Source organism: Alternaria atra (genome assembly GCF_907166805.1).
Source record: "Alternaria atra isolate CS162 genome assembly, contig: 30, whole genome shotgun sequence".
In the NCBI taxonomy this organism is placed as follows: Eukaryota; Fungi; Ascomycota; class Dothideomycetes; order Pleosporales; family Pleosporaceae; genus Alternaria; species Alternaria atra.
The window spans coordinates 402989-425756 of NW_025091329.1; the positions used below are offsets into that span (position 1 = coordinate 402989).

The following is a 22768-nucleotide window of genomic DNA, read 5'->3' on the forward strand; positions in this document are numbered from 1 at the left end:
GAGCCAGCTAGCTTCGGCCTCTGCATCAGTAGTATTAGCTTACCCACGCATTTGAGCAAGCCATTTTAAGCTCGTATACATCTGCCACGATCTCCATAAACTATACTTCGGATGTGATGCTTCGAAATGGAGTGCGGATACTGCAGGTAATGCAGGTACTGATAATATCTGGTAGCGAGGCACAACATCGAGTAGCTCTCGGAGCTGAGACCGATGCGAGCTTCCCACCACAAAAGCCAAGCTTCACCGGCATTCCCGAAATGGTAACTCCGGCGCAAACATGTCCTTCTCCCCACGTTACCGTAACCCACCTGTATTCCACTTGACTAGATGCAGTATACCCACGCTTCAAGTATCATACTGACATCGTCTCGGGCTAAATTGAGCGCGGTTTTAGGCTCTTAGACGCGTATTGAGGACCGAAAAATTGAGTTGAATGCGTGGACAAGCGCCACGAGCGGGGTCCGCGGTCATTATGTTGATCGAGGCGGGGGATGCGGGGGATTGTTTAAAAGGCACGATGTCCGGCTGAATTGGTGGTATGCCGCGTGGCTTGATTTCTTGATTTCGTCTCCGGTATTTTGAGCTGTACGTACTTTGGGCGTGTTCAACAAAACTGAGGTATGTTCTTCGTTTGTTGCGGCTGCACACTACCACTGCCAAACATCAGACCGCCTGAATCATAATCGCTGACAGCCTTAGATCTTTATACGCTGTATACGTTCAAGCACGCTGTCAAGATGTCGCGGAAACACTTCTTCCCTAATCCGGAAGGCGTAGTCCTCCACAACCTCCGCTCGTTATGCACACGCAACTCACACATGGCGCTCGATGAAGCCAATCGAGTCGTTTACAACCTCTCACACCCTCCGAACCAGGTCACCATCGTGTCTGGTGGCGGTTCAGGTCACGAACCAGCGTGGTCTGGCTTTGTCGGCGATGGCATGCTGTCAGCAGCCGTATGCGGTGATATCTTCGCTTCTCCCAGCACCAAACAGATCATGGCTGGGATAAGAAATGTGCCAAGTAACGAGGGTGTTATACTGTGTATAACGAACTACACAGGAGATATGCTACATTTCGGTCTTGCTCGAGAGAAGGGCCAAGCACTCGGATACAAAGTCGATGTTGTATGCATGGCGGAAGATGCTGCTTTAGGTCGCGAAAAGAGCGGCAAGGTTGGAAGGAGAGGTCTAGCGGGTAATCTGCTGGTTATCAAGCTCGCTGGTGCCGCGTCACAGAAAGGCTGGGCCTTCGAACGGTGTAGGAAAATTGGCGAGTTGGGTAACTCGCAATTGGTTACTATTGGTACGAGTCTTGATCATTGCCATGTACCCGGTCGAGACGCATTCGAGAGTGTGTCCGACGATGCTTGCGTAGTTGGCATGGGTATTCATAACGAGCCTGTAAGTTCCGTTACGTTAGGTCGATCTGCTCCAAGCATCGCAAACTCACGGATAACAGGGTCTACGAACTATCTCCCCGATGCCTAGTCCCGAGGATGTCATCAAGGAGATGCTCCGTTATCTCCTCGACCCCTCCGACTCCGACCGCGCATTTGTCACATTCAACCCCAACGACAACGTCGTCATGCTCGTCAATAACTTCGGCGGCCTCTCAAACCTTGAATTCGATGCCATGGTAAATCTCGCCCTGATAGCCCTGAAGCGCGACTGGAAGATCGTACCAACACGCATCTACGCCGGCGTGTTGGAAACTTCGCTCAACGGCCAAGGTTTCAGCATAACACTAGGTAACATGAGCGGCATGGCAAAAGCTATGGATCTCAAAGACGAAGAAGTCATGGAGTTACTAGATGCGCCCACAAATGCCCCCGCATGGCCAAAGAACGGTTACCAACCCCTCAACATTAATAAAGAAACAGAAGAACTACGCAACAAAGCCAACGCCGCCGCGGCCGATAAATCCGCACTTCACAAGGGCCCAGCCACACCGACATCCCTCATCCCCGCGTTACGCACAGCATGCAAAGAAGCGCTACAGGCCGAACCAACAATCACACAATACGACCTGCAGATGGGCGACGGTGACTGCGGCGAAGCCGTAGCTGGAGTCTGCAAGTCCATCCTCGCCAACATCGACGCCGTAGAAAGCAATCCCCCACCCATCCTCGCCCTGCTCGAAAGTATAGGCGAGAACGTCGAAGACGTCGGTGGCTCCCTCGGCGCCATCCTCTCCATCCTCGTCACCGCCTTCACAAACGCTTTATCCAAAGCGACGTTATCTCAAAACGCACCGCTGGATATCTCAACACTAGCTTCCTCCGCATCTGCCGCTCTCGAGAACCTCAAAAATTACACTAGTGCGCGGGAGGGCGATAGAACGGTCATGGATGTCTTGATTCCATTTATCAACACGTTGGCTGAGAGTAAGGATCTCGGACAAAGTGTGGATGTTGCGGAGAAGAAGGCGGATAGTACAAAGGATATGAAGGCCAAGTTCGGACGTGCGACGTATATCAGTGAGGATGGGAGTGAGAGGAGTAAGATTCCTGATCCGGGGGCGTATGCTGCAGGTGTCTGGCTGAGAGGATTGGAGAGAGGTTTTGGTGGGTCGTAGATGGAAGGTTGTATATGGTACCAGTTTTAGTACAGTCTTAGCAAAGCTGCGATACCCGTCTAGGTGCGTCACTTGCTCGTGAAAAAACTTATTGTGTTACTACTATTAGAGTCGCGTAAAACGTGGTTATACACGGCAGGATTGTGTTATTCCGATATATAACAGAACTCTAGCGGGTAAAAGAAACTATGACGTGACTAACACACTATGCCTCGCCTTCCTTCGCTTCTAGAACAGGCATGTCCATCATCTGAAGGACGTTTCACGATCGGAAGTACGATCTCACCGCCAAGTCTGATCTCGTTCGTGCCGGAGAACACTTCAATGGACCTGTCGGGCATAATGTGTCACATTGCATGAACGATTTCTTCCTCGTCAGTCGCTCGTAACGCAACTGCAAATCTGTACCCTGTAGGGACGAGGGGAGACGTGCATGGCATAGAGACTTTCATATTGTACCACTCACGAACATCATGCCCGCTTTATATCATACCTAGGTGCCTTGCCTCACTTGACCACTACTGTGCATTTTCTAGACTCTGGATGGAAATTCTCAGCCTCCCGAAGAGGTACTCGCGATAATTTCGCGTGACGATAACATTGCTGAATCTGAGGCCTGGACGGCCACAGCGCATTCTCACGGCCACGCCATTACGGAGTCAAACTAGAGACTTGCTCATGAGGGCATTTTCTCTCAGCCACACATTGCTCTTAGACCAATATCGCAACAATGATGACATTACTTTATACATAAGTTGAATCAAGTACGTGTGGGGTATAGGGTCAGAGACGTAAGCTAATGGAGGTACATACCAATCATACGATTAGGTGCTCACGAACGGGAAATACAATAATCAAAAGGAATTTTCGTTGGGCAGTATTCATTAAGAAGGTTGAGTTCGCACTATTTTTGATTTTTCACGAGACATTCTTATCCCGCTGTAGCCACTCGCCTCTTGCATCACGATGCTATCTAGCTGACAGAGGATCGACCCTGAGCTATTCGTTCTTCAAGGACGCCTGCCAACTCAACAATATTCTTACGCGGACTTCTGCCATCCGCATCATCTGCACATTATCTCCAGTCCACATGCGCACATTTAGTGTAAACAAGTTCAGTCCTAAAGACGCAAGATGAACCTTGGCTCGCAGTAAGAAGCCACGTCTTAGCAAAGCAGCAACAGAGCAAAGATGAAGGAAAAAGGCGAAGAAGAGGAAGAGTCGAGGAACTCCGGATGTTTGCCCCGCACCCGATTGGTGTGAGCGGAAACCTTTACAGCGTCTTCGAAGCCGAACGCCAAGATATCATTCACATCTGCCACGCCGCCATTGCCGGAACCAGAATCGTCGATAGACTGACTACTAGTAACAAGAAAGGCCTCCTCGTCCCCACCACGACCACAGACTAAGCACTCCAGCATCTTCGAAGTTCCGTACCCGACAAAAGCTGCCCGTTTTATCACACATGTCGTTGCATCACCGCTCATCGCGTTGGAAGGTAGCTTCATCGAGTATCACGATGTACCACCGGCTCATTGATCCGCTCAATATGACACCTGCCGTTTACAATATGTTGGCACAGGATGAACACCGAAAGGCAGCCTGTCCTGGGTGAGAACGTCAGAACGCTTGCATCACAAATATTACACGACATGGGTGTTCACAGCAAGTGGATGCTAACTAGAAGGATGATGCGAACCTGATGGGGCCGAGTGGGGGGCGCAACTGTGACGGAATTGTGATCACAGGAGAGCACCAAAGTGTGCGTCAAGTTGCGTTATTCATAAACACTTTATACAACTCGTATTCTGGTTTTAGGTCTCTTATACTATCTTAATTCGCTGTTTGCGCACTTCTTGCCCGATTACATTCGCCAATTGCTGAGGGGAAATCTGGTTCCTCCGCACTCAAACCAAAAGCGCTTCGATGAGAAGGATCAATGTAAGAGTTTTGCACTCGAAAGCAATTTTCATTCATCTAACGTTATTATTGAAGCAGCTGAGTAGCCTTCGAAACACTAGACACAGTGACGATCGCTCTTCTAAGTCTGCCAAATGAAGTAACTGCTCTACCCACCGATCCGAGAGAGTATATCATCAATGAAGGAACCAACATGTGATGATGTCATCCATGACTCCTAAAGTAAGTCCTCTTTGCGGAGGTTAAGCCAGCTCGGCAATGGTGCGACAGTGTGAATGTCCGCTTAAAGCCGCCCGGCAGTCTGCCAATTGCCGTTCCACTCACTTTCTGTCCATGTGCGTCCTTGGACGACAATCTGGTCTATATCTTGTACAGAGCCGGTGTCAAAATTGCACTTCACAAGTGACCTACCGCAACAAATTTCCTGCAAAGCTTCTGGAAAGCCTCTCATGATGTACGCATGATTTTCGCGAATCTTCAGCCACCTCGGTGCGGTCAATCGTGAGATGGGAGCGACAATACACTGCTCATATGCAGATTTCCATGCAGCATCTCGTTGCAGGACGTCGAAGATATGTGTCGAGATCTCTGGTGTCGGCATGCCGTCTATGATCAGTGACATGGCGCCGGCCGGCATGCCTACGGATTCAAGTGCGAGCGCTTCCATTATCCAGCCAGCAACACCACCAAATTTCGAGTGCCCGCGGCTAATCGTCCAAGGCGTTACGCGATCATACTTATATTCTTGCAAGGCTTCGGGCGTTCGACACATCAATTCGTGAAGCGGTAGGAAGGCAGAGGGTAGAACGGTTCTCCAAAGGCTGATCCGACGTTCTACACGCAAGTTAGAATTCTCCTGGCAGAATGATATCAAACCCTGGCCGTGGCTTTCAGGCCATACGACGGACTCATGGTCTTCGTGCAGTACCAGGCGGCGTACTGCGAGCCGCGTTTCAGCCGCAATAGACCCCAAAAAGCGAATGGCCATAGTCGCTGCTGAGAATCTATATCTTACTTTATCCCAGTATCGACGACCTTTCCTGAACTGGCCGGCCTCCATTGGGTAAGGTGCAACGAGTAGGAGCATGTTGGAGATGTCATCCTCACTTGGTAGCGTCCATGGCTGGTGGCTGTGCGCTATCACAGGCACAGGATCGGGGCCTGGCCCGTCGTGGTAGGTTCCTCTCCAGTATGAATTCCGGCTGACAGTATCTCCAAAGCCAGGTATCCTGGCGATAACCTCTAATGTGGATGCGATGAAATGTCGGCTTTGTGACGGTGTCTCCTTCCATTCGCTACTACCACAGTTCATCCCACGTCTACTGGCTTGCATTGCTTATACGACAGATAAATACCGTGGATGTTGTTTTTCCACGTAATCGTGTATTGTTCTGTCAACCTGGCCGGACACATGAGCGTGCCATAGTAGATATTATGCCTTCAGGTCGCTAATCCATCCCAGTAGCGCGCCAAATTGACCGGCTCTTTCGCGAAGATTCTCATCGCACATGGTCGAGAAGCTGATCGTATTCAGCTTGAGAGCGAGGCCACGCGTCTCAGCTGCCACCTGGCGGCATGTCAGCCTAATGTTAAGATCGACGCGAGCACCCTTGGATGTAGTCAGCTTGTTTGTCGCGTGGTTGTACTGATATCCGCCTTCGATGGGGAAGTAGTCAGCGTAGACCTGGTCACGCAGCTCTCGGGGGGAGCTTAAGGAGCCCGCTCGACATGGTCATGGTTGCTGTCGTAGTCACGGTCAAGGTCGTGTAGCTGTCGATTGCTGGCTATTTCGTGTTCCGATGTCGATAACGTTGCGCGTAGAAGGGAATGTCGGAAGACAGGATGAGAGGGCGTTTTATAAGGACAGTTCATGGGCGACTTCTGGCTGCAGGCAGAAGCCTAGGTCATGCGAAGACACGATAAGTGGGTGGATGGGTTCATCGGTGCCGGGTACCATGGTTGCGCGGCCGCCCCAGTTATCGACCCCGCCACTGAAGAGGGACATCTGGACGCCGCACCAGGCTATTGAGTTCTTCCGCGGTGTATGTTGCGCTCGCTTTGCCAATGATCGTTGGCAAAAGGTTCCCATGACAAGCAGTAATAGCTCGGTTGGATTTATCTTCTCCAAGTAGATGTACAGCGATTTGCCGACGACTACGGTACTGCGGAAACCAATCAGACTCAACAGCGAAACGTCTAAGACCATCACGACTATACCGCACACTACAGCACAGCTTTGAGGTCGGATGCGAAAGGGTGTCAGGCCACAGCATAAGCTAGAGAAGTTTACCACTCTTCGTTCTCCAAGTAGATATCTTAAAATGCTTCGCGAGAGCTCGCGATTGAACAAGCCGTGAAGGACAACGGGATAGGGGAATAATAAAATTATCTCATGGGCGAAGCACATCACTGGATGGAGCAGACGTGTTTTGTCGGGACCTTTTTGTTACATATGAGAGTGTTGATGCACAGGCAGGGCAACACAACGCGATCAGATAACTTCATACAATAATCTCAATGCAGGTGTATTTCCCAAACACCCCTTGTTCACTCTACGCAGCTGTAGTAGTCGGTACTGGAGAAAATGTTAGCGTCGTGGAGCCCTAAGATTGTGGTGTGCGACAGCATGGACACGTACAAACTCTCTCTCATGCGATAGCTCTCATGCTTGAACGGACGACGAACGTATGGGCGCTGCAAATTTGTCAGATCGTGCGGGGGAATAACGAGAGATGGTGGACACATACATACTCTCTCTCTCCTACTGGAGACGTCGGTGCGGCTCTTAGGCCGGCCAAATTTTGCACTAGTCGTGCTGCTGATTGGTTAGTTCTCGAGGAGATAGATAGGGAACGATAGACACATGCGTTGTTATCATTGCCTTGGAAATCCACATCATTGGGGTGAGGTGAAGTTTGAATAAGCTTCGTAGAAGCCTGGTTCAAGGGCCCAATCGACCTGCAAATTGGTCAGTTGAAGCGGAAAAATACCACGGATTGATGGGCTGACCCGTCGCTACCACAACAACAGGAGCCTCCCCATTGGTAGAGGCTCATTTAGGTGACCACGGTCGAACGCGACTCCAAACCGTGGGACCACGTATTGGTTAGGTCATGCGGAGAAAAGACGGCATAACGATGGACTGACTAGCTCTGCTGCCTGGCTCCGAAAATATGAAAAAGTCTGCTGAGGGAGTCTTAGCGATGCGACAAGTCCACTGTTGCATAGTTCACACAAACCTTGCTTGTAGATGCCTTTCACATCGCATCTTCATCCCAAACCCCTTGAAATTCCTCCTCCTGCACCTTCGACATGTACGGCGTATACAAGAAGATTATCGGCATTTATCGCGCTAGAACCAGGTAGTACAATGCAGCTCGCTCGTATTGCATGGTCTGTTGATCAAGGATCATATAGGGGTGGTTCCTCAGCTAATAAAACCCTGCGACGTTCTGTCCGCGTTCTTTGTGCAAGCACTATATCTTCGTCGTAGAAGGTTCGGATGTGTTGTGCCAATGAAAGTCTCCCGAGGGTAATCACGATGCGTTCGATGAAGAGCTCCTTGTCAAGCACCCTCTTTGCAGCATTGTAGAAAGCCCCAGAGATCTGCATCAAACATGAGTACTGCAACCTGTCTAGCCGCTCAACGAGCTTTTGTATGATGTGCCACTTGCCTTTCGCATTGTGGACATTGATATACCAGGCCCCACATCCGTAAGCGATCATGGGGATGATCGCAGTACGATATAGCTCGCGCATTTCGTGCAATGACCTTCCCCATGTTGATTCATTGATACGCATAAGAGCAAGTAGTTTGCGTGCCACCTTTACTTCGATCTCCGCAACATGTTGTTCCCAACGCAACAAAGGATCCACGAGAATACCCAAGATGTTCGTAGGCTTCAGTTGAGTCCTTAGGACCGGATTGCCAGAATCACGACCGTCGCAGAGGTGAGGAATAGCCTTAGGAAGCCTTTCACATACTGGTGTATTGTGGTGTCTGCGAAAGTGCACGAGTAAGTATTTGTGCGCACCGAATTCGTAACCATTCCTCGTGGCCCACCCGAGAAGCTTGACGTGCATATCCTTCAGAATTTCGATATTCTTCTCCTAAGTGGGAGATGCCACCATGAGATAGGTGTCATCGACGTAAGCAAAGCAATGGACCTTGGCTTTGCTGCTACAAAGTCCTTCTTTCGAAGAGTGTAAGTCTGCTGCTAGCGGAGAACAAGAAGAGAATGGGCGAGAGGGGGCTTTCTTGCGGTATACCAATGTCAACCCAGAATGGATCGAACATGATTCCAAGCATATTGAGTGTGGTGCTCCTGTCTGACAAGAAAGACGCAGTCAAGCGGATGAGCCAATCGGGAATGCCTTTGTCCACCAAAACCTGAAGAAGCTTCGCTCGGTCAACGCAGTCAAAAGCACCCGTAATGTCGAGGCTCAGTAAGGTCGTCTGATGCTTCGTACACCAACCGGTGTAAAATGGGCTCAGGATAGCTTGCAAGGCTTTCGTAGTGTCGCGCCCGGGAGAACCAAATCGTAGAGTTAGTAGCAACTTATGAGTCTCAGCAAGATACCTGAAGCGATTTGCAATCAACTTCTCGAAGACCTTTCCGATATTTGATGATAAAACAACAGGTCGATAGCTCTTGGTACGACCCTTGGGCTTGAATGGTTTGAGTAGGAGTGTCGTGATTGCATGCTTGAACTCGTTCAGATGAACAGACTGCTTGAACATATCAGTGAAGAAATCTGCCAAAATCGGCGCAAGCTCTTCGCTGCAAGCCTTGAGTAGTTCATTGCTGACCTTGTCTGACCCAGTTGCTTTGCGTTTCTTCAGACTCTTTACGATATCGAGAACTTCTTCCTTCGTGACGGACTGGTTGCATGTGAGGGGTAGTTATAGGCAATAGTATTTGCTTCACACTACAAGAGAATAGTGGGGGAAAGCTCTGATTACTACACTAGGTGGGGAGGTCGTGAGAATAATTCTTGCCCATCTCCTAACGCGCGGGGCGCCGGTTGTGAGCAGGTTCAGAGGCCAAGGCGCGAGCGAGAGAAGCAAACATGTTGGGACCATAATCGTCCTCCTCGCTCCGCCTCTGCCGTCCCGTGGTACATTGCAAGCGTGCTGCTTCTTTCCAGGAACTGGGGCAATTTGGGCGAATGTCCGAGGCTGTTGCCGGTTTTTCTGCGAACGTCAGGCCATATCGTTTGCGCGTACAAATCGGCTTTCTCCTCGGCGGTCGTGTAAGCTTTGCCCTTATCATTCAAATCGGGTATCGTGGGCGACTGTTAAGGCTGCACCCATCCATGCGCACGTCGAGCCCAAATGAAATGATCGTATCTCGTTTTCGTCTTGGATCGCATTAGAGAGGAGCGAAAGGATTTGCGACGCTCGGTCGTCATGAGTGCGTCGTTATTGCGTCTGAGGTCATTGAAATCCTTGAGCTTCCTAGCAGTATAATGTCTCTCGAGGGATATCAATGCCTTGCGCTCCTTCTCGAGTTCGGTGCTTAGGGGTGTGTAGGGTGAACGGCTGAAGGCGGCGCCGGGTAGGCACACGCTCTTCTGCTGCTGCCAGACACATGACCACGGGGGTATGTAGTGATCATCATATGTATGATCTTTTTGTATGATGTCGAGGTCTAGGGTCCTGTATTGTACCAGACGGATAAGAGGGGATATCCGATTAGCTACATTTACTGGGTCAGGGTCTACATACCCCACTTCCATCTCATCTCCTTCACGCCCGTATGGCCGCCCTGTGTCCTCTCTCTCCTCTTCCTCCTCCTCCGTGTGGCTCATCATATGCTTATTATATGCTCTCATGCGTCCCCAAGACATAGTGTTGTATGATAGTTTTGTAGTATGCGGAGGCATGTCCGATAGGAAGAGAATAGGCCGGAAAAGCTGTATTTTACTCCCCACCTTGCATGATCATACACTTTAGCTTACCACAGTCTCCTCGTCTGCACACGACTCGCTCTTCTTACTCCTGACTCGCCCAAGCTCCTCTTGGCCAGCCAAATCATCATATGTCCTACAATTTCGTAGTACGATCACTACACAGGCTCGTAGACCTATACAGCGCTACACAATTCTTTTCGATATTCCGCTCGCGAGAAGATATTAGAAGAGGGGGGGGGGTTCCTCTCGAATTTTTCCACCTCGCTCAGTGTATAATTCCTGTCATCGGCCAGCTGGAAGACATTTTTCCCTGCATTATCAATGGCATAAGGATCTGCCCCACGTTCCAGCAGACAATTCACAACTTTTTCGTTGTTTGTACAGCTCTTAGCGTTCGAGTCGTACTCTCTCGTAATCGCAAGCAGCAAAGGAGTCTTTCCAGTACCCTCTCTAGCTTCGATTTCAGCACCATGGTTAAGCAGCGCAGTCACCACCTCGAGGGTTGCTTCCACGAAAGCACAGTGAACAAATGCCATGGCTAGATGAAGCGGTGTATTGGTCTCAGCCAGAACAGTGGTCTATCCGTTGGAGCCACACGTATGATCCTCCCGTGTTGCACGACCGTGAATATTTGCGCCATTTGCTAACAGGAAGGAGACCAACTCCAGTTTACACAAAGCGGCAGCATTATGACTAGCTGTAGTACCTTAAGCTGTGGCAGTATGAATATCTGCGCCATGGTTGAGCAGCGCTTTAGAGATACTGGCGGAAGGAGACTGCATGAACGGCGTCCATCCCAAGTTATTCCTTACATTTACTGGGCTGCCAGCGTCTACGTATATAGTACGTCTTCGGACATTGATGAGGCGCGTCCCTGGTGCGCTACTCTCCAGACACGGGAGTTTATTCTAGGCCGAACTACGAACCATGAGAATATGTCCAGAAATATAAGCAGTAGCTGCAGCGTCTTTGTCGGTACTTAGAATCAAAGGACATAGAAGAGCTATCAGAGCCATCCAATGCAAAGAAGATAACACCATAGAACAGACGCAAGACGAAGCACCCTGGTCTGCTTTCGCACAACAATGGGCAGGGAGTGTGGACTGCTGTGCCATCGCTGATCATGCGTGCATCAGAACCTTAGATAATAGATACGAAAATCGCGTATAGAAAGTCCTGAACGGCCTGTAGGTCAGAAAACCTGCTTTTCAATTGAAGTATGACGTCGTACGTGCTCACGCAACCGTCTGACATCAGCTCATGCGACGTTTGTCACATGACCTAGAAGTGCCGAGGCACCAAGCAGTATATCATCCTGTTGTGCCGAGTTATCGTCGAGAGTGCCATGTATGCAGTGATTGGGTCGGAGAGCTTCAAGAAAGTGCCCATAAGTGGTGCATTTTGTGTCCAAGGCTGCTACTGGTACGTCACAAACTCCTTTGTTCGATACAAAGATCAAATCCGGTCGTATTGATCATGCCAGGTACCATTCAGACTCTCGACGACACATCTCTGCCTTGATACTCAACCATGGTTCGCCAAAAGACCCGCGATGCCTTTATGGCAAAGACATCCGTCAAGGCCAAGCTGTCCACACAAGACAGGTCTAGCTCGATGAGCCTCGAGGTCGGTTCCTGTTCCATTGCTCCGCACAAGTAAACTAACCTTCACAGCCCGTGTACATCGGTATCGCTATCGTCGACGGACTCAGCAGCTCAATTGACATTGCGTTTGTTATCCACGACGGCACATATTCGATGGACTTTGCGACTGTCTCCATAGGTGCGGAATCAAGTAGCAGCTCTGAGCCTTCAGCCGCAACTTCCGAGGCCAACTCTGGAACTACAACCCCTGCAACGGCTGAGGAGCGTGCCGGTTGCTTTGCCGAGGAAATCATCAGCAAGATGAAGCGATACCGTGATAAGCATTTCTACAAGTTTGTTGGCGCTGGTCTAACTACAAAGGCCGCCAAGATATGTCCTCAGCTACCAACCCGCTTGTGGCTCGAGTTGGATATTGTGCCGTTGGTGCTGGAGCCTAGTTCTGGCAGGCAAAATACTGGTACTCCAGATTCACCCAAGTACATGATAGTAGATGAAGAAGCAGATGCAGTGGTAAGGAAAGCTTTAGGGTAAGCATTTAGATGCCTATAGCCTTGAATAGCTCTCCGCTGACACATGCAGGTATTTCGGCAGGGCCAACCAACCTCGCTTGGAGGTCGTCTACCGCAATGAGGTTGGTGTCGACAGCGATGGCGCAACTGTAATTGCAGATGAGCCAAGCTATAGAGATAGTGTCCATCCCAACACCTACGCGGCGACCATGGTGTACGCTGATTCGCTCAAGAAGCACGGCACGAGGATTGCCTTCTTCAACAGCACCCCTCAGGGCGGCGGTGTCGCCTTAATGAGACATGCGCTGATTCGCTTTTTGCGACTTATTGATGTTGATTGCAAATGGTAAGTCACTCTACATTTCACATCTGATCATTGCTCACACTTCACAGGTACGTTCCAAAGCCTAAGCCTGCTGTTTTCCGTATCACCAAGAACAACCACAACATCCTCCAGGGTGTGGATAAAACCGGCCTTCGCCTCGAACAAAAGTCAATCGACATCCTCGATGAATGGGCCAGGCAGAATGCCGAACGCTACTGGATCGCCAAGGGCAGTCCCCTCGCTCCTCGAGCGGAGGGCGGTGCTGATGTCATCATCGTAGACGATCCCCAGATGCCCTCTCTTGTCAAGATTGCCAAAGAGCTAGACCCCTCTCGTCCTGTCCTTTTCAGAAGTCACATCCAAATACGCGCCGATCTGGCAGACCAGGAAGGTACGCCCACCGCCGAAGTTTGGAACTGGGTATGGAACAACGTGAGGCAGTGTGATGCTTTCATCAGTCACCCTGTTCGCGAATTCGTGCCCAAGAATGTAACGGCAGAGAAGGTCGGTTATCTTCCTGCTACGACTGACTGGCTCGATGGTCTGAACAAGCAGCTGGACAGTTGGGACGCACAATACTACATGCACGAGTTTGAGATGGCCTGCCTGGACAAGGGTGCCAATCGCCTGGCATTCCCAGCACGCCCATATATCACACAGATCGCTCGTTTCGATCCAGCCAAAGGTATCCCTGACGTTCTTGCTTCGTACGCCATCCTTCGGCGAGAATACATGAAAGACAAACCAATGGAGGAGGTCCCACAACTTGTCATTGCCGGCCACGGCGCCATCGACGACCCCGATGCAACCATCATCTTCGATAAGACGGAAAAGGAGCTCAATGAACTCTACGCCGATATCAAACACGACGTAATCGTCATGCGCATTGGCCCCGTGGACCAGCTCCTCAATGTGCTCATGGCCAACGCCCACGTCGCGCTCCAGCTCTCGACGCGCGAAGGCTTCGAAGTCAAAGTCTCTGAGGCCCTGCACCACGGTGTCCCCGTCATCGCTACGCGCCGCGGCGGCATCCCACTTCAGATCGAGCACGGAAAATCAGGCTTCCTCGTAGAAGTAGGCGAGCACGACGCGGTGGCCAACTACCTCGACCACCTCTTCACCGACAACGTATCGTACATCACCATGGCCAACTATGCAGCTAACCACGTCAGTGACGAGGTCAGTACCGTGGGCAACGCACTCAGCTGGCTGTACCTGGCTGACGAGCTTGCCAACGGCGCGAAGAAGATCGAGCCGAACAGTCGCTGGATCAATGACATCGCGCGTGAGAAGGCCGGGTATCCATACCGGCCCAAAGACAAGGAGACGACGCTCAAGCGCGAGAGCGCCATGCTCAATCTGACACATCAGCCGGGCCGCAGCCGGCACAACAGTGTGGTGCAGTGAGGGTGGTTGGCAGGATACTATACTAGGTCTTTAGGTAGATCACGTTCCTTATATTACAATCTTTATCTGTACAAGTCGCGTCCTATCATGCAAAAATAAAACTGGTGCAAAAGACGTTTCAAGCAAGAGCAGCCAGAAGAGCGGCGCGGTGCGTGCCTTGATGTTTTACTAGGTAGGCATTTAGCAAACACATGAGTATTCAGTGTGAAGACCAGGCATGATCTAGATAACCCTGCTTATTCTTTCTGCTACAAGCCCTCCTTTTCTACAACGTGTTCAAGTCCTGTCACAAAAACTCGATACTGTAGAAAAGATTATATGCGTTGTGTATTATGTGTAGCATGCTAACTTAGCTCAGCTTATATGAAGGTCATCGTATGGCGTTATGATTGATAAAGTTCATGTTTCCGACAGCGCATGGCCTGTGACAGCTGTTATCTAACGACCCTAGTTTTTCCATCGAGATACGTTCAGCGGAAGGCATGAGATAGAGGGCACCGCGAAATGGGTTTGGAGAGCACCCGTTTTGGCGCGGGCAGACCAGAGCATGCAGCAGTAAAGATTGCGCCGTACTAAATTCAGAGAAAATTGTCAGATTCAGTCTCCGTGCTGTTGGTGATGCAGATAAACATAGGCTATTAGTTGATTTGCCCAAAGCTGTACTACCAGTTACTCTGGCCTTGTAAGCATTTACTTCAAAATATTGAGAGGAAAAGGTCTGTCGACGGCTCTTGATATAAATGTGGACGTGTTCACCAGTATGCCCTATCCAGTGTATCTATCATAGAAGTTTGTAAAGCGAAGGTCCGCCTTGGTACATCAGGAGTAGCAATGGGAAGTAAGATCTGGTTATTGTAACGTTCGGCACTGCCGTTCGAAGAAGACCATTTTATGACGCCGATTACATTATCCGTAGACGTCTGACAAAGGGCCGTGACAAACGAATACTTCTACCTGGGTCCAAGTATCGCGACGAATGCTCAGGTGACGTCGTAGACTCACGAACAAGGCTTCAGACTGTCTTGAACAGGAAGCCCTACAAGAAGACCCGTGTCGTACGATCCAGAGCAGTAGTATTGCTCAGAACGGCCGCACCACATAGCATGACTAATCTCAGACTTGCTGATAAACTTGCCTAAGCCAACATGAGTTTTCTCGATGATGTCGGCACGTTGGTCTTGATCTCGCAATCGACTTGTTCCACGATATAGTGAGCCATTCGTCGTAGCCGTGTAAAGAACCGTTTCTTTACACTGCCGGATTTTCGGGGGACTTGCATTATGTAGCGCGAGAGGCTATTCTGAATGAGGCGCTGGACACCATAGTTTTTGCTGTAGAACTCCTTTGGCTGCTGAGAGAAGACTTCGCGATCGATCTCTGCAGCAAAACCGCAGCAGACACTTCGTAGCTTCCATGTGGGGCTGATCATGACACGATGGTAGGGTCCTTCCTCCTGAATACTATTAACCAGTTCATGAATAACCATTCGAAAGATTGCAGCCGGAAGATCGAGAAGATTCTCCATGGCGGCTGTTATGGACGATGGGTTTTGTTCGACGGCTAGCCGCGAGTGCGCGTAGATAGATAGTCGAGTTCGGCTTCCAAGGCCTGTTGACGTGGATTTAGTCGCGGGATTGAGTGTCACGGTCTGGTGAGAAGATTTCGAAAGAGCGGTGGCGGGTGGAAGAGCTTTGGGTGGACAACAGTTGGCAAGTGACCGGGTCGCCTACGACAACAGACACTGGTCCCTGCAGCACGGTCCCTGGGTAGTGTTTGCGCTGGAAGTGGAAGTGAAAGCGAAAACTCTTACCAAATGTGTCACATTCAGAGGTGATGGAAAGTGCTCCAGGCAAAGCACGTTGCTGTGAGACTGTTTGTTTGGCCGCCCGTAGCCAGGAATCATGACGATGCAAGCGACTAGCTGCTTACCTGTCTCACCCTGTCTATCTGACCTATGCACAACTGAACGAGGTGTTGTATGTCTCATTCAGAGACACCGGTCCACCAGTTTCGCATGCTATATTGTGATATCGACGCGCATCGTTGACGATCTGTCGAGAACACCATAAAACGGTTTAAGGAAGTGCCATATAATCTCGACGTTTGAACAACACCTAGACGACTGCGTGGGTGACGACCTAACAAGGATTCCAAAGGAGTATTAGTGATGATAGCAAGCGCGACGCGTCGCTCTTTTGCGTATGACGTAACCACAAGGCTCGTGCATCGATTCCGTCATCAATGCCCGCGGCTTTGTCCGAGGGCTTGCTGGCGTACGAGGCCATTCAGTTCTATGAAATCAGAATCCACATTGGTATCCGTTCTCTATCCAAACTGTCCTTCTCTGAAGACATGTGCTCGCAAGCACGAGGAATTTGCCAGATCAGAAGCCGTAGAACATGTCACCCAGTACGTTTCTTCTCGAGTATCCGAGTACGCGGCTCGGTCTCATCCGCCTCCCGATGAGCTCACTTCTTCTCCTATACCAAGTGCCTCGGCAGCGAAGCATAAGTGCATGTCGCGATAGGCGTTGTTGAGTCCTCCAATGGTTTTGCCGTCCAGTTTGTTTATGTGGGTCACGAGCTTTTGAAGAGCAGGCTCAGCGACTTCGGCTGGAAGGAAAATCTTGTTATCCACGAGCATATCTGGCTTGTCCGTGATGGCCTTAAATAACGCCTCTCGAATGCGAGAGAAAACTTTGCCGTCTTCGTCTACGATGTCTGTGATGGGGCCGACGTTGACGTTGAGACGTTGCTGAGGTGTCTACTTGCGCATATCCCAGGGACGCCCGTTTGCTTTCGAAGCAGTATGTGTGGCTTCCTTACCAACAATTAAAGCCGGCGAGTTATCGGGATTCATGTTACAAATCTGTTACTGTTAAAAAAGGTACAGATGAGAGATTAGGGAAAAAGTCACTGGGAGGTTGATCTGTTGGGGAGTTCGATGGTCGTGTCAAGGGCTCGTTTGGGCGTATGTATTTCTCAAATTGAGTTGACCGAAGAGCCAGTCGAATGGAAGTGCTTGAGCATTCTTTTGGATGAGGTGATCAAGAGTATCCGTGCAGTCTGAGTGATGCGCTAGCAACGTCCCAACGCGACCACTGTTCAGAGTATAGCACACTCCAGGTGACGTAAAATAGTCCAAAAAGTCGGATAGGCGTTGCAGACTAAAGTCGTCGTTCTTTCATCCAGTTTACAAGACCACTCTCAGGCAATGAATCTATTGATAGAGCCTGCATGAAATATCCTCAATGCTTAAGGTTTTCGTATAACTCTCTGAATACTACACAAGTTCGCCGAATGTCTATCGAAAATTCTCTTGTGTTCGCGATGGTCCTTCATCGGGCTTTTGCCTCGATACTGAACCTAACAATTATTACCTAGAGAATATAAAAGCTGCTGAACCCCCTAAAACTTGTAGAGGAAGAAACATCCTCACTTTGCGTACTTTTAGCCATATCAATAATGGCTCGCAAATCCGAAACGTTTATGAGGAGCACGAAAGGTCCATCCAACAGTCCTCCTTCACGCAAAAGGGTGCGTTTGTCAGGCACTACTGAACTATAGCTGAGCATATTCATTATTGCGACCAAACAGAAACAAATGTAGAGCAGAAGAGCAAAGTCTTCGTTGACAACTATCCTGCCATGGCTAGGTTATCGCTGAAGCTCGGAAATAGTACAGTGGAAGAACTGATCTCAAGAACGCGAGAGTACGATATCGCCCCATTTCGGAAGAACACGTTCACCACGGAGTGTAAGAATTACATCAACATAATCAAGCATGGGGAAGACGTTAAGCCCATCACGGCAAAAGAGTACTGGCAGTGCATCGAACAATCCAATTCAGATTGGAACAATGCCCTCGTCATATGTACATCTACAGAAGCCCGCAATTTGCTCCAGCGCTCCATCCTTCGCGTACCACTACTTGTACCTTCGGAGTTAGACGACAGTCCCGAAAAACGATCGCTCGCACCTGAGGCGCAGTATGCGAGTATTCTCAGATTCCGGAAATATGCCGAGGGTGATTCGGTCATCAATATGCAAGACCTTTCTAGCAAACAGGTAACGCGCCCACTGAAGATGGACACGGCGTTCAAGCGCATGAACGTACCAGAAAGCCCACCAATCAACTTTCTGGATATACGGCCAGTTTGTCGCAACGTGTTGCCTTGGGAGTTGGACGGCCTTCTCGACTACAGCGTCTTGCATGAAGCCACTGAGTATGGGGAGATGTCTAACTACGAGGGCACCAACCATTCGGATCTTTCCAACAAAGACAGCTTTGCGCTGTGGGGAAAGAAAGGTGTATGTTCATATCCCCATATCGATGAGCACGGCTTATACACGGGTGTATTGTGTGAAGAGGGCGAAAAGCTCTGGTATTCTTGGTCACTCACCGACCAAGAGCGCGAAAAGTGGGTGATATCTCGAGAACAAAACGAAAGGCACCCTCCAGAGAGGCCTGGCTTTCCGATTCCCCTTCGGAAGGGCGACCTCCTTATCATGCCACCGGGTACTGTACATGCGCCGTTGTCGCTTACCAATGTCGTCATGCGCGGGTTTCATATATGGTGCACTCGTACGATGGTCCAAACGGCCAGGTGCGCACTGCTAGATCTGCGATATCCCATGATCACAGATGATGAGCCGCAGAAAGAATTGAGGAACAAACTTCAATATCTGGTGCGTGCATCGAAAGCGCGGCTTCCGCCTTACGCGTGAGGTGACAAGAAGGATCATTACGCATTTGTTGCTCTAGTCAAGGTAAGCAACTATCTTGAGTTATTCCGACAGCGCGAAAGACTCCAACTAGTATGTAGCTTATCCTACAAGAACTGGATTCTTCAGAAAAGGAACCTGAGGACGTTCAGCTTAGATTAAGTGAAGTGACTGGGAAGGTGCAAATTTTGATCGAGCGACGGCGTTATGCAGATGGCAACCCGAATCTAAATAGTGAAATTGTTTGTGCAGGATAATCTTGCAGGTGAAAAAGGGTCATTCGGGGGTTCCAAGTCCTCATCGACCTAATTATCTCGTAAATTCACTGCTGTCTGAGCATTACCTTCCGAGTACATAAATCCCCTCATTCTTCTCCCTACCTCTTCTCGGTACCAGTATCGGGATCTATTCTCAACCTTACCAGTCAGCACACCCAGCTCTTTCCTAATAGATTGCCCTACAATCACCACAAGATCAGCAGCATAAAGATGGCGCCCATGTCCTCGGCTCAGAAGCTCGCTGCTGGAGAGGCTAAGAAGAAGCCTTCGTCGTCTTCTACAGCTGCTTCTACTATTCTCTCCTCAGCCTTCGTCACCGCCCCTGGTCCGAAGGCAAGTCAACAAGCCGCCGAGATCAAGACCGTAAAAGCGAGAAAGATCTACCCCTTGTCTTTCGGCGACCGCAAGCTCCTGGCTAAAGGTCCCAAAGTATAGATCGTCGATAACGAGGGTAACTTCGTTATCGACATAGCTCTTGCTCTTTTCCGTGCGACCTCGATCAAGAAGGAAATGGTGGCGGACAATCTTGGCGTGGAGGCCAGCATCATTAAGCTTCCCGCAAACCTTGAAGTCCAGGTGGTCAAGGACATCATCCAACACTTCAAGGATCTCACCACCTGGAACAAGTTCGCCAAGGACTTGCGTTCTTACCGGTCGACATATCGGGACATCCAGTTGTGTAGTGCTGCGGATTTCCTCGGTATGACCGCCTACACCCAACATATCTTCAACTGGTACTGGGCACGTCTCAGCTCCGGTTACATCCCGGACTATGCCGATATCGACGCCATCTCAGCCGCCCGGACCCCGTTACGCGACGATATTTTCCGCAAGATCGTCAACGCCATTGCGAAGCTAGACCGCGAAGGCAAGATCCCAGACCCGGAGGACTACGAGGCGTACTTGAAGGCCAACGAACGCTTCGGTGTCGCGGTGGACGAGGCAAAGAAGAAGATGCAGAAGCATGAGGCCTACGCCGACAAGAAGAACCGACTTGCTGCACAGGCGGAGCTTCAAGAGGAGGCTGCTAAGATGATGCATCATCAGCGTCAAAAGCAATCGAAGGAGAAGGCGGCGAATCAGCAGGCCAATTGAGACGCGCAGAAGAAGAAGGATGCTGAATTGGCAGCGCGTGTTAAGGCCAAGATGACGGAGCCGGGCAAGAAGAAGTGGAAGCCGGACGAGGCTGGGTACCTCCGTCGCGTCCGCGGTATGAACGTACCTACATAGGTGCGAGTGACTGTGTTTTAAACGGGCAGGTGCGTAGACTCTTGTGCTGTCTGGACTTCCTGTGGCTGAGTTTCGAAGGCGCCGAAAATACGTGTACAGTTCATGTATTGTTTTCTTCGATGATAAATATAGGCATGGATCAGACTTGGTGACTAGAGTCAAAAGAGCTCGTTCTTGAGTAAAAAGGTGAAGTCCATGCATATCGTGAGTCTGTAATCGTAACGTTGTGGTCGATGGCAGAGTGATTCCTCATATAATCTTCAATTCTTCCACGGGTAGTGACCGGATCCAGTCGTCAACTTGTACTTCCTTATCCTCGGCATATCCACCGGTTACTTCAGGGTTTGAATACTTCAAGATTCGCGTATGTATACGAAGAAAGCCGATTCTCTGGTACTCTGCAGAATTCTTGGCTACTTGTCGAATGATAGGTCCGCCTAGGTCACCACTCGCATCCTTCGAAACTAAGAGCTTCAAGACGCACCTAGGTGAGTACGCAGCGTCGGTGGTGGCTAGATCGTAGTCCGCGTAGAAAACAGGATGAAACGACCTCAGACTTTTCCACTTGAATAGGTCGGTTGACCTCAGGATGCCTTTCAAAGATCTGTGGTGATTGAGGTCCCTTGCGTCAAATGGGGAAAGGGTTTTTGCGTCAGTGAGATTCAATACAGAGATTCTGAGCACAATACTAGCATTGCTGACATCTCCAAGATGAGCGGAACCTAATGCCGTATACTCCAGGTTGACGACCTTACTCGTGTCGAGCAAGGTGCCTGCATACCACGTAACTCCTGCGTTTTGAGTTGATGCCCAAGACCACGAGGGAACTAAACGTGCAGGGCGCGGTTGGTTGGAGTCTGCAATCCACAGTATATCCGAAAGCATAGTGTTCTTCCACATGCCCGCAATGTAGACGTCGTCTGCTCTTCGCAGCATCGACATTCGATCAACCAAAGCTGCGATAGCTGGTAGACGATCACTCTCGTAGGATAGTCCCAGGGGAGTGTACTCCCTCAAGATCTTTTGCCAATTCTTCGCACAATCCACAATTTTATCGCCCCATTGGAGGTCATAGGGGTCTTGGATGTGATCCGCATCTTGTCTCCATGCCTTGTCTTCGCTAGCATCCTCGGAGGCGAAGTGACTTTGGCACTCGAAGTACACCTGGTATTTTCCAAAGTGTATAGTACGAGCCGAGAGTCTTCGCTCTTGGTACACCCAGGCGCGAGTCAGCAGCGGCCATGATGTTGTGTCTCCGGAAAAGAAGCCACTGGGGAAGAACGGTGGTATCTCCCGGATAAAGAGGTGGGGATGCCTGTCCAGGCGTCTCGTGACAGGACGAGCGGAAGAGAACAGGCCGCCGTTGCTGTTCTGAGCAAAAGTAGCTGCTATAGTGATATATGCGTTCTCGTAGACGTCGGCCATCGTGGTCGCTGCTTCTTCCCAGTCTTCTTTATTGTCTTGGAGAATACCTGCTTCCATTCAGTTGTAGTTTCCCGGATAATAATCATGCGTAGAGGCACTTACATAGTGCATCAATCCAAAGATATTGCACTTCAAGATGTCGACATACCTCAACAGCATCTCTAAATGTCTTAGGTAACTCGGGTACAGTCAAACCCTCACGCAAATAACCCACAGTACTGGCTGTCAATCTGATAGCTGGGCCATCGGGTCCCCAACAGTGACTCAGACAGGCATATGGAGCTGAGCTGACGAGTTGCTCTCTGAGGTATATATGATCAACCCTAATCTCCAGGATTCTTTTGGGCAGTGAACTGGCTAGTTGTGGCCTGCTATGCTCATGGTGTTTGATACAATTAGTTGTCCAGTCCTTGATCAAACGGAAAGTTTTCTTTGAAGACATATCAGTCGGTAATGCGCGAAGCTCTTTCACATCCCAGGCGGCAGAGATGGATGGTTCAAGTTTTTGTGGTTTGTCCGTACATACGGTCAGCTCAAGCGTGCCGTTATGCTAGTTCGACGTACCGGCGTAGCGAACGATCTCCATGTAGGAATGGCTATGAAATCCTTCATCAGATCCGATCATAATTGATCGAATCTGTTTCAAGGATGAAATTGAAATAACGAGCCTCTTTCCTTGGTCTCTGTCCCTAGTGATGGTGGAAATAGCGTCCAACATCACCGCGCAGTTCCGACATCCATTCTTTGAACCAACTTCCATTTTCATGGGATCAATAGACTCATGGCAATCAGTTATCGTTAGGTCCCCTTCGATCGTTCTGTCAACTATCGGATACCCGCAGCCGACACAGACA

General features: G+C 49.9%; 7 protein-coding genes across 7 annotated transcripts; 4 read left to right on the plus strand and 3 right to left on the minus strand.

Annotated features, from left to right (window-relative positions):
* Positions 1-740: 740 nt before the first annotated feature.
* ALTATR162_LOCUS9526 (uncharacterized protein) lies at positions 741-2580 on the plus strand (the record flags this gene model as incomplete). Its single annotated transcript, XM_043317160.1, has 2 exons — positions 741-1406; positions 1465-2580. The coding sequence occupies 2 exons, from the start codon at positions 741-743 to the stop codon at positions 2578-2580; spliced, it is 1782 nt and encodes a 593-aa protein (XP_043173095.1).
* Positions 2581-8680: 6100 nt separating this feature from the next.
* Positions 8681-11152, minus strand: ALTATR162_LOCUS9527 (uncharacterized protein; the record flags this gene model as incomplete). The annotated part of the gene is made up of 2 exons (XM_043317161.1): positions 8681-9382; positions 11120-11152. 2 exons carry the CDS (start codon positions 11150-11152, stop codon positions 8681-8683), a joined length of 735 nt encoding a protein of 244 aa, XP_043173096.1.
* A 791-nt stretch (positions 11153-11943) lies between these two features.
* Positions 11944-14258, plus strand: ALTATR162_LOCUS9528 (uncharacterized protein; the record flags this gene model as incomplete). Its single annotated transcript, XM_043317162.1, has 4 exons — positions 11944-12039; positions 12087-12544; positions 12597-12872; positions 12920-14258. The coding sequence occupies 4 exons, from the start codon at positions 11944-11946 to the stop codon at positions 14256-14258; spliced, it is 2169 nt and encodes a 722-aa protein (XP_043173097.1).
* Positions 14259-15393: 1135 nt separating this feature from the next.
* Positions 15394-15783, minus strand: ALTATR162_LOCUS9529 (uncharacterized protein; the record flags this gene model as incomplete). The annotated part of the gene is made up of 1 exon (XM_043317163.1): positions 15394-15783. One exon carries the CDS (start codon positions 15781-15783, stop codon positions 15394-15396), a length of 390 nt encoding a protein of 129 aa, XP_043173098.1.
* A 2121-nt stretch (positions 15784-17904) lies between these two features.
* On the plus strand, positions 17905-18984 carry ALTATR162_LOCUS9530 (uncharacterized protein; the record flags this gene model as incomplete). Its single annotated transcript, XM_043317164.1, has 1 exon — positions 17905-18984. The coding sequence occupies one exon, from the start codon at positions 17905-17907 to the stop codon at positions 18982-18984; it is 1080 nt and encodes a 359-aa protein (XP_043173099.1).
* A 485-nt stretch (positions 18985-19469) lies between these two features.
* Positions 19470-20354, plus strand: ALTATR162_LOCUS9531 (uncharacterized protein; the record flags this gene model as incomplete). Its single annotated transcript, XM_043317165.1, has 2 exons — positions 19470-19680; positions 19732-20354. The coding sequence occupies 2 exons, from the start codon at positions 19470-19472 to the stop codon at positions 20352-20354; spliced, it is 834 nt and encodes a 277-aa protein (XP_043173100.1).
* A 384-nt stretch (positions 20355-20738) lies between these two features.
* ALTATR162_LOCUS9532 (uncharacterized protein) lies at positions 20739-22356 on the minus strand (the record flags this gene model as incomplete). Its single annotated transcript, XM_043317166.1, has 2 exons — positions 20739-21964; positions 22017-22356. The coding sequence occupies 2 exons, from the start codon at positions 22354-22356 to the stop codon at positions 20739-20741; spliced, it is 1566 nt and encodes a 521-aa protein (XP_043173101.1).
* Between the last annotated feature and the right edge of the window lie 412 nt (positions 22357-22768).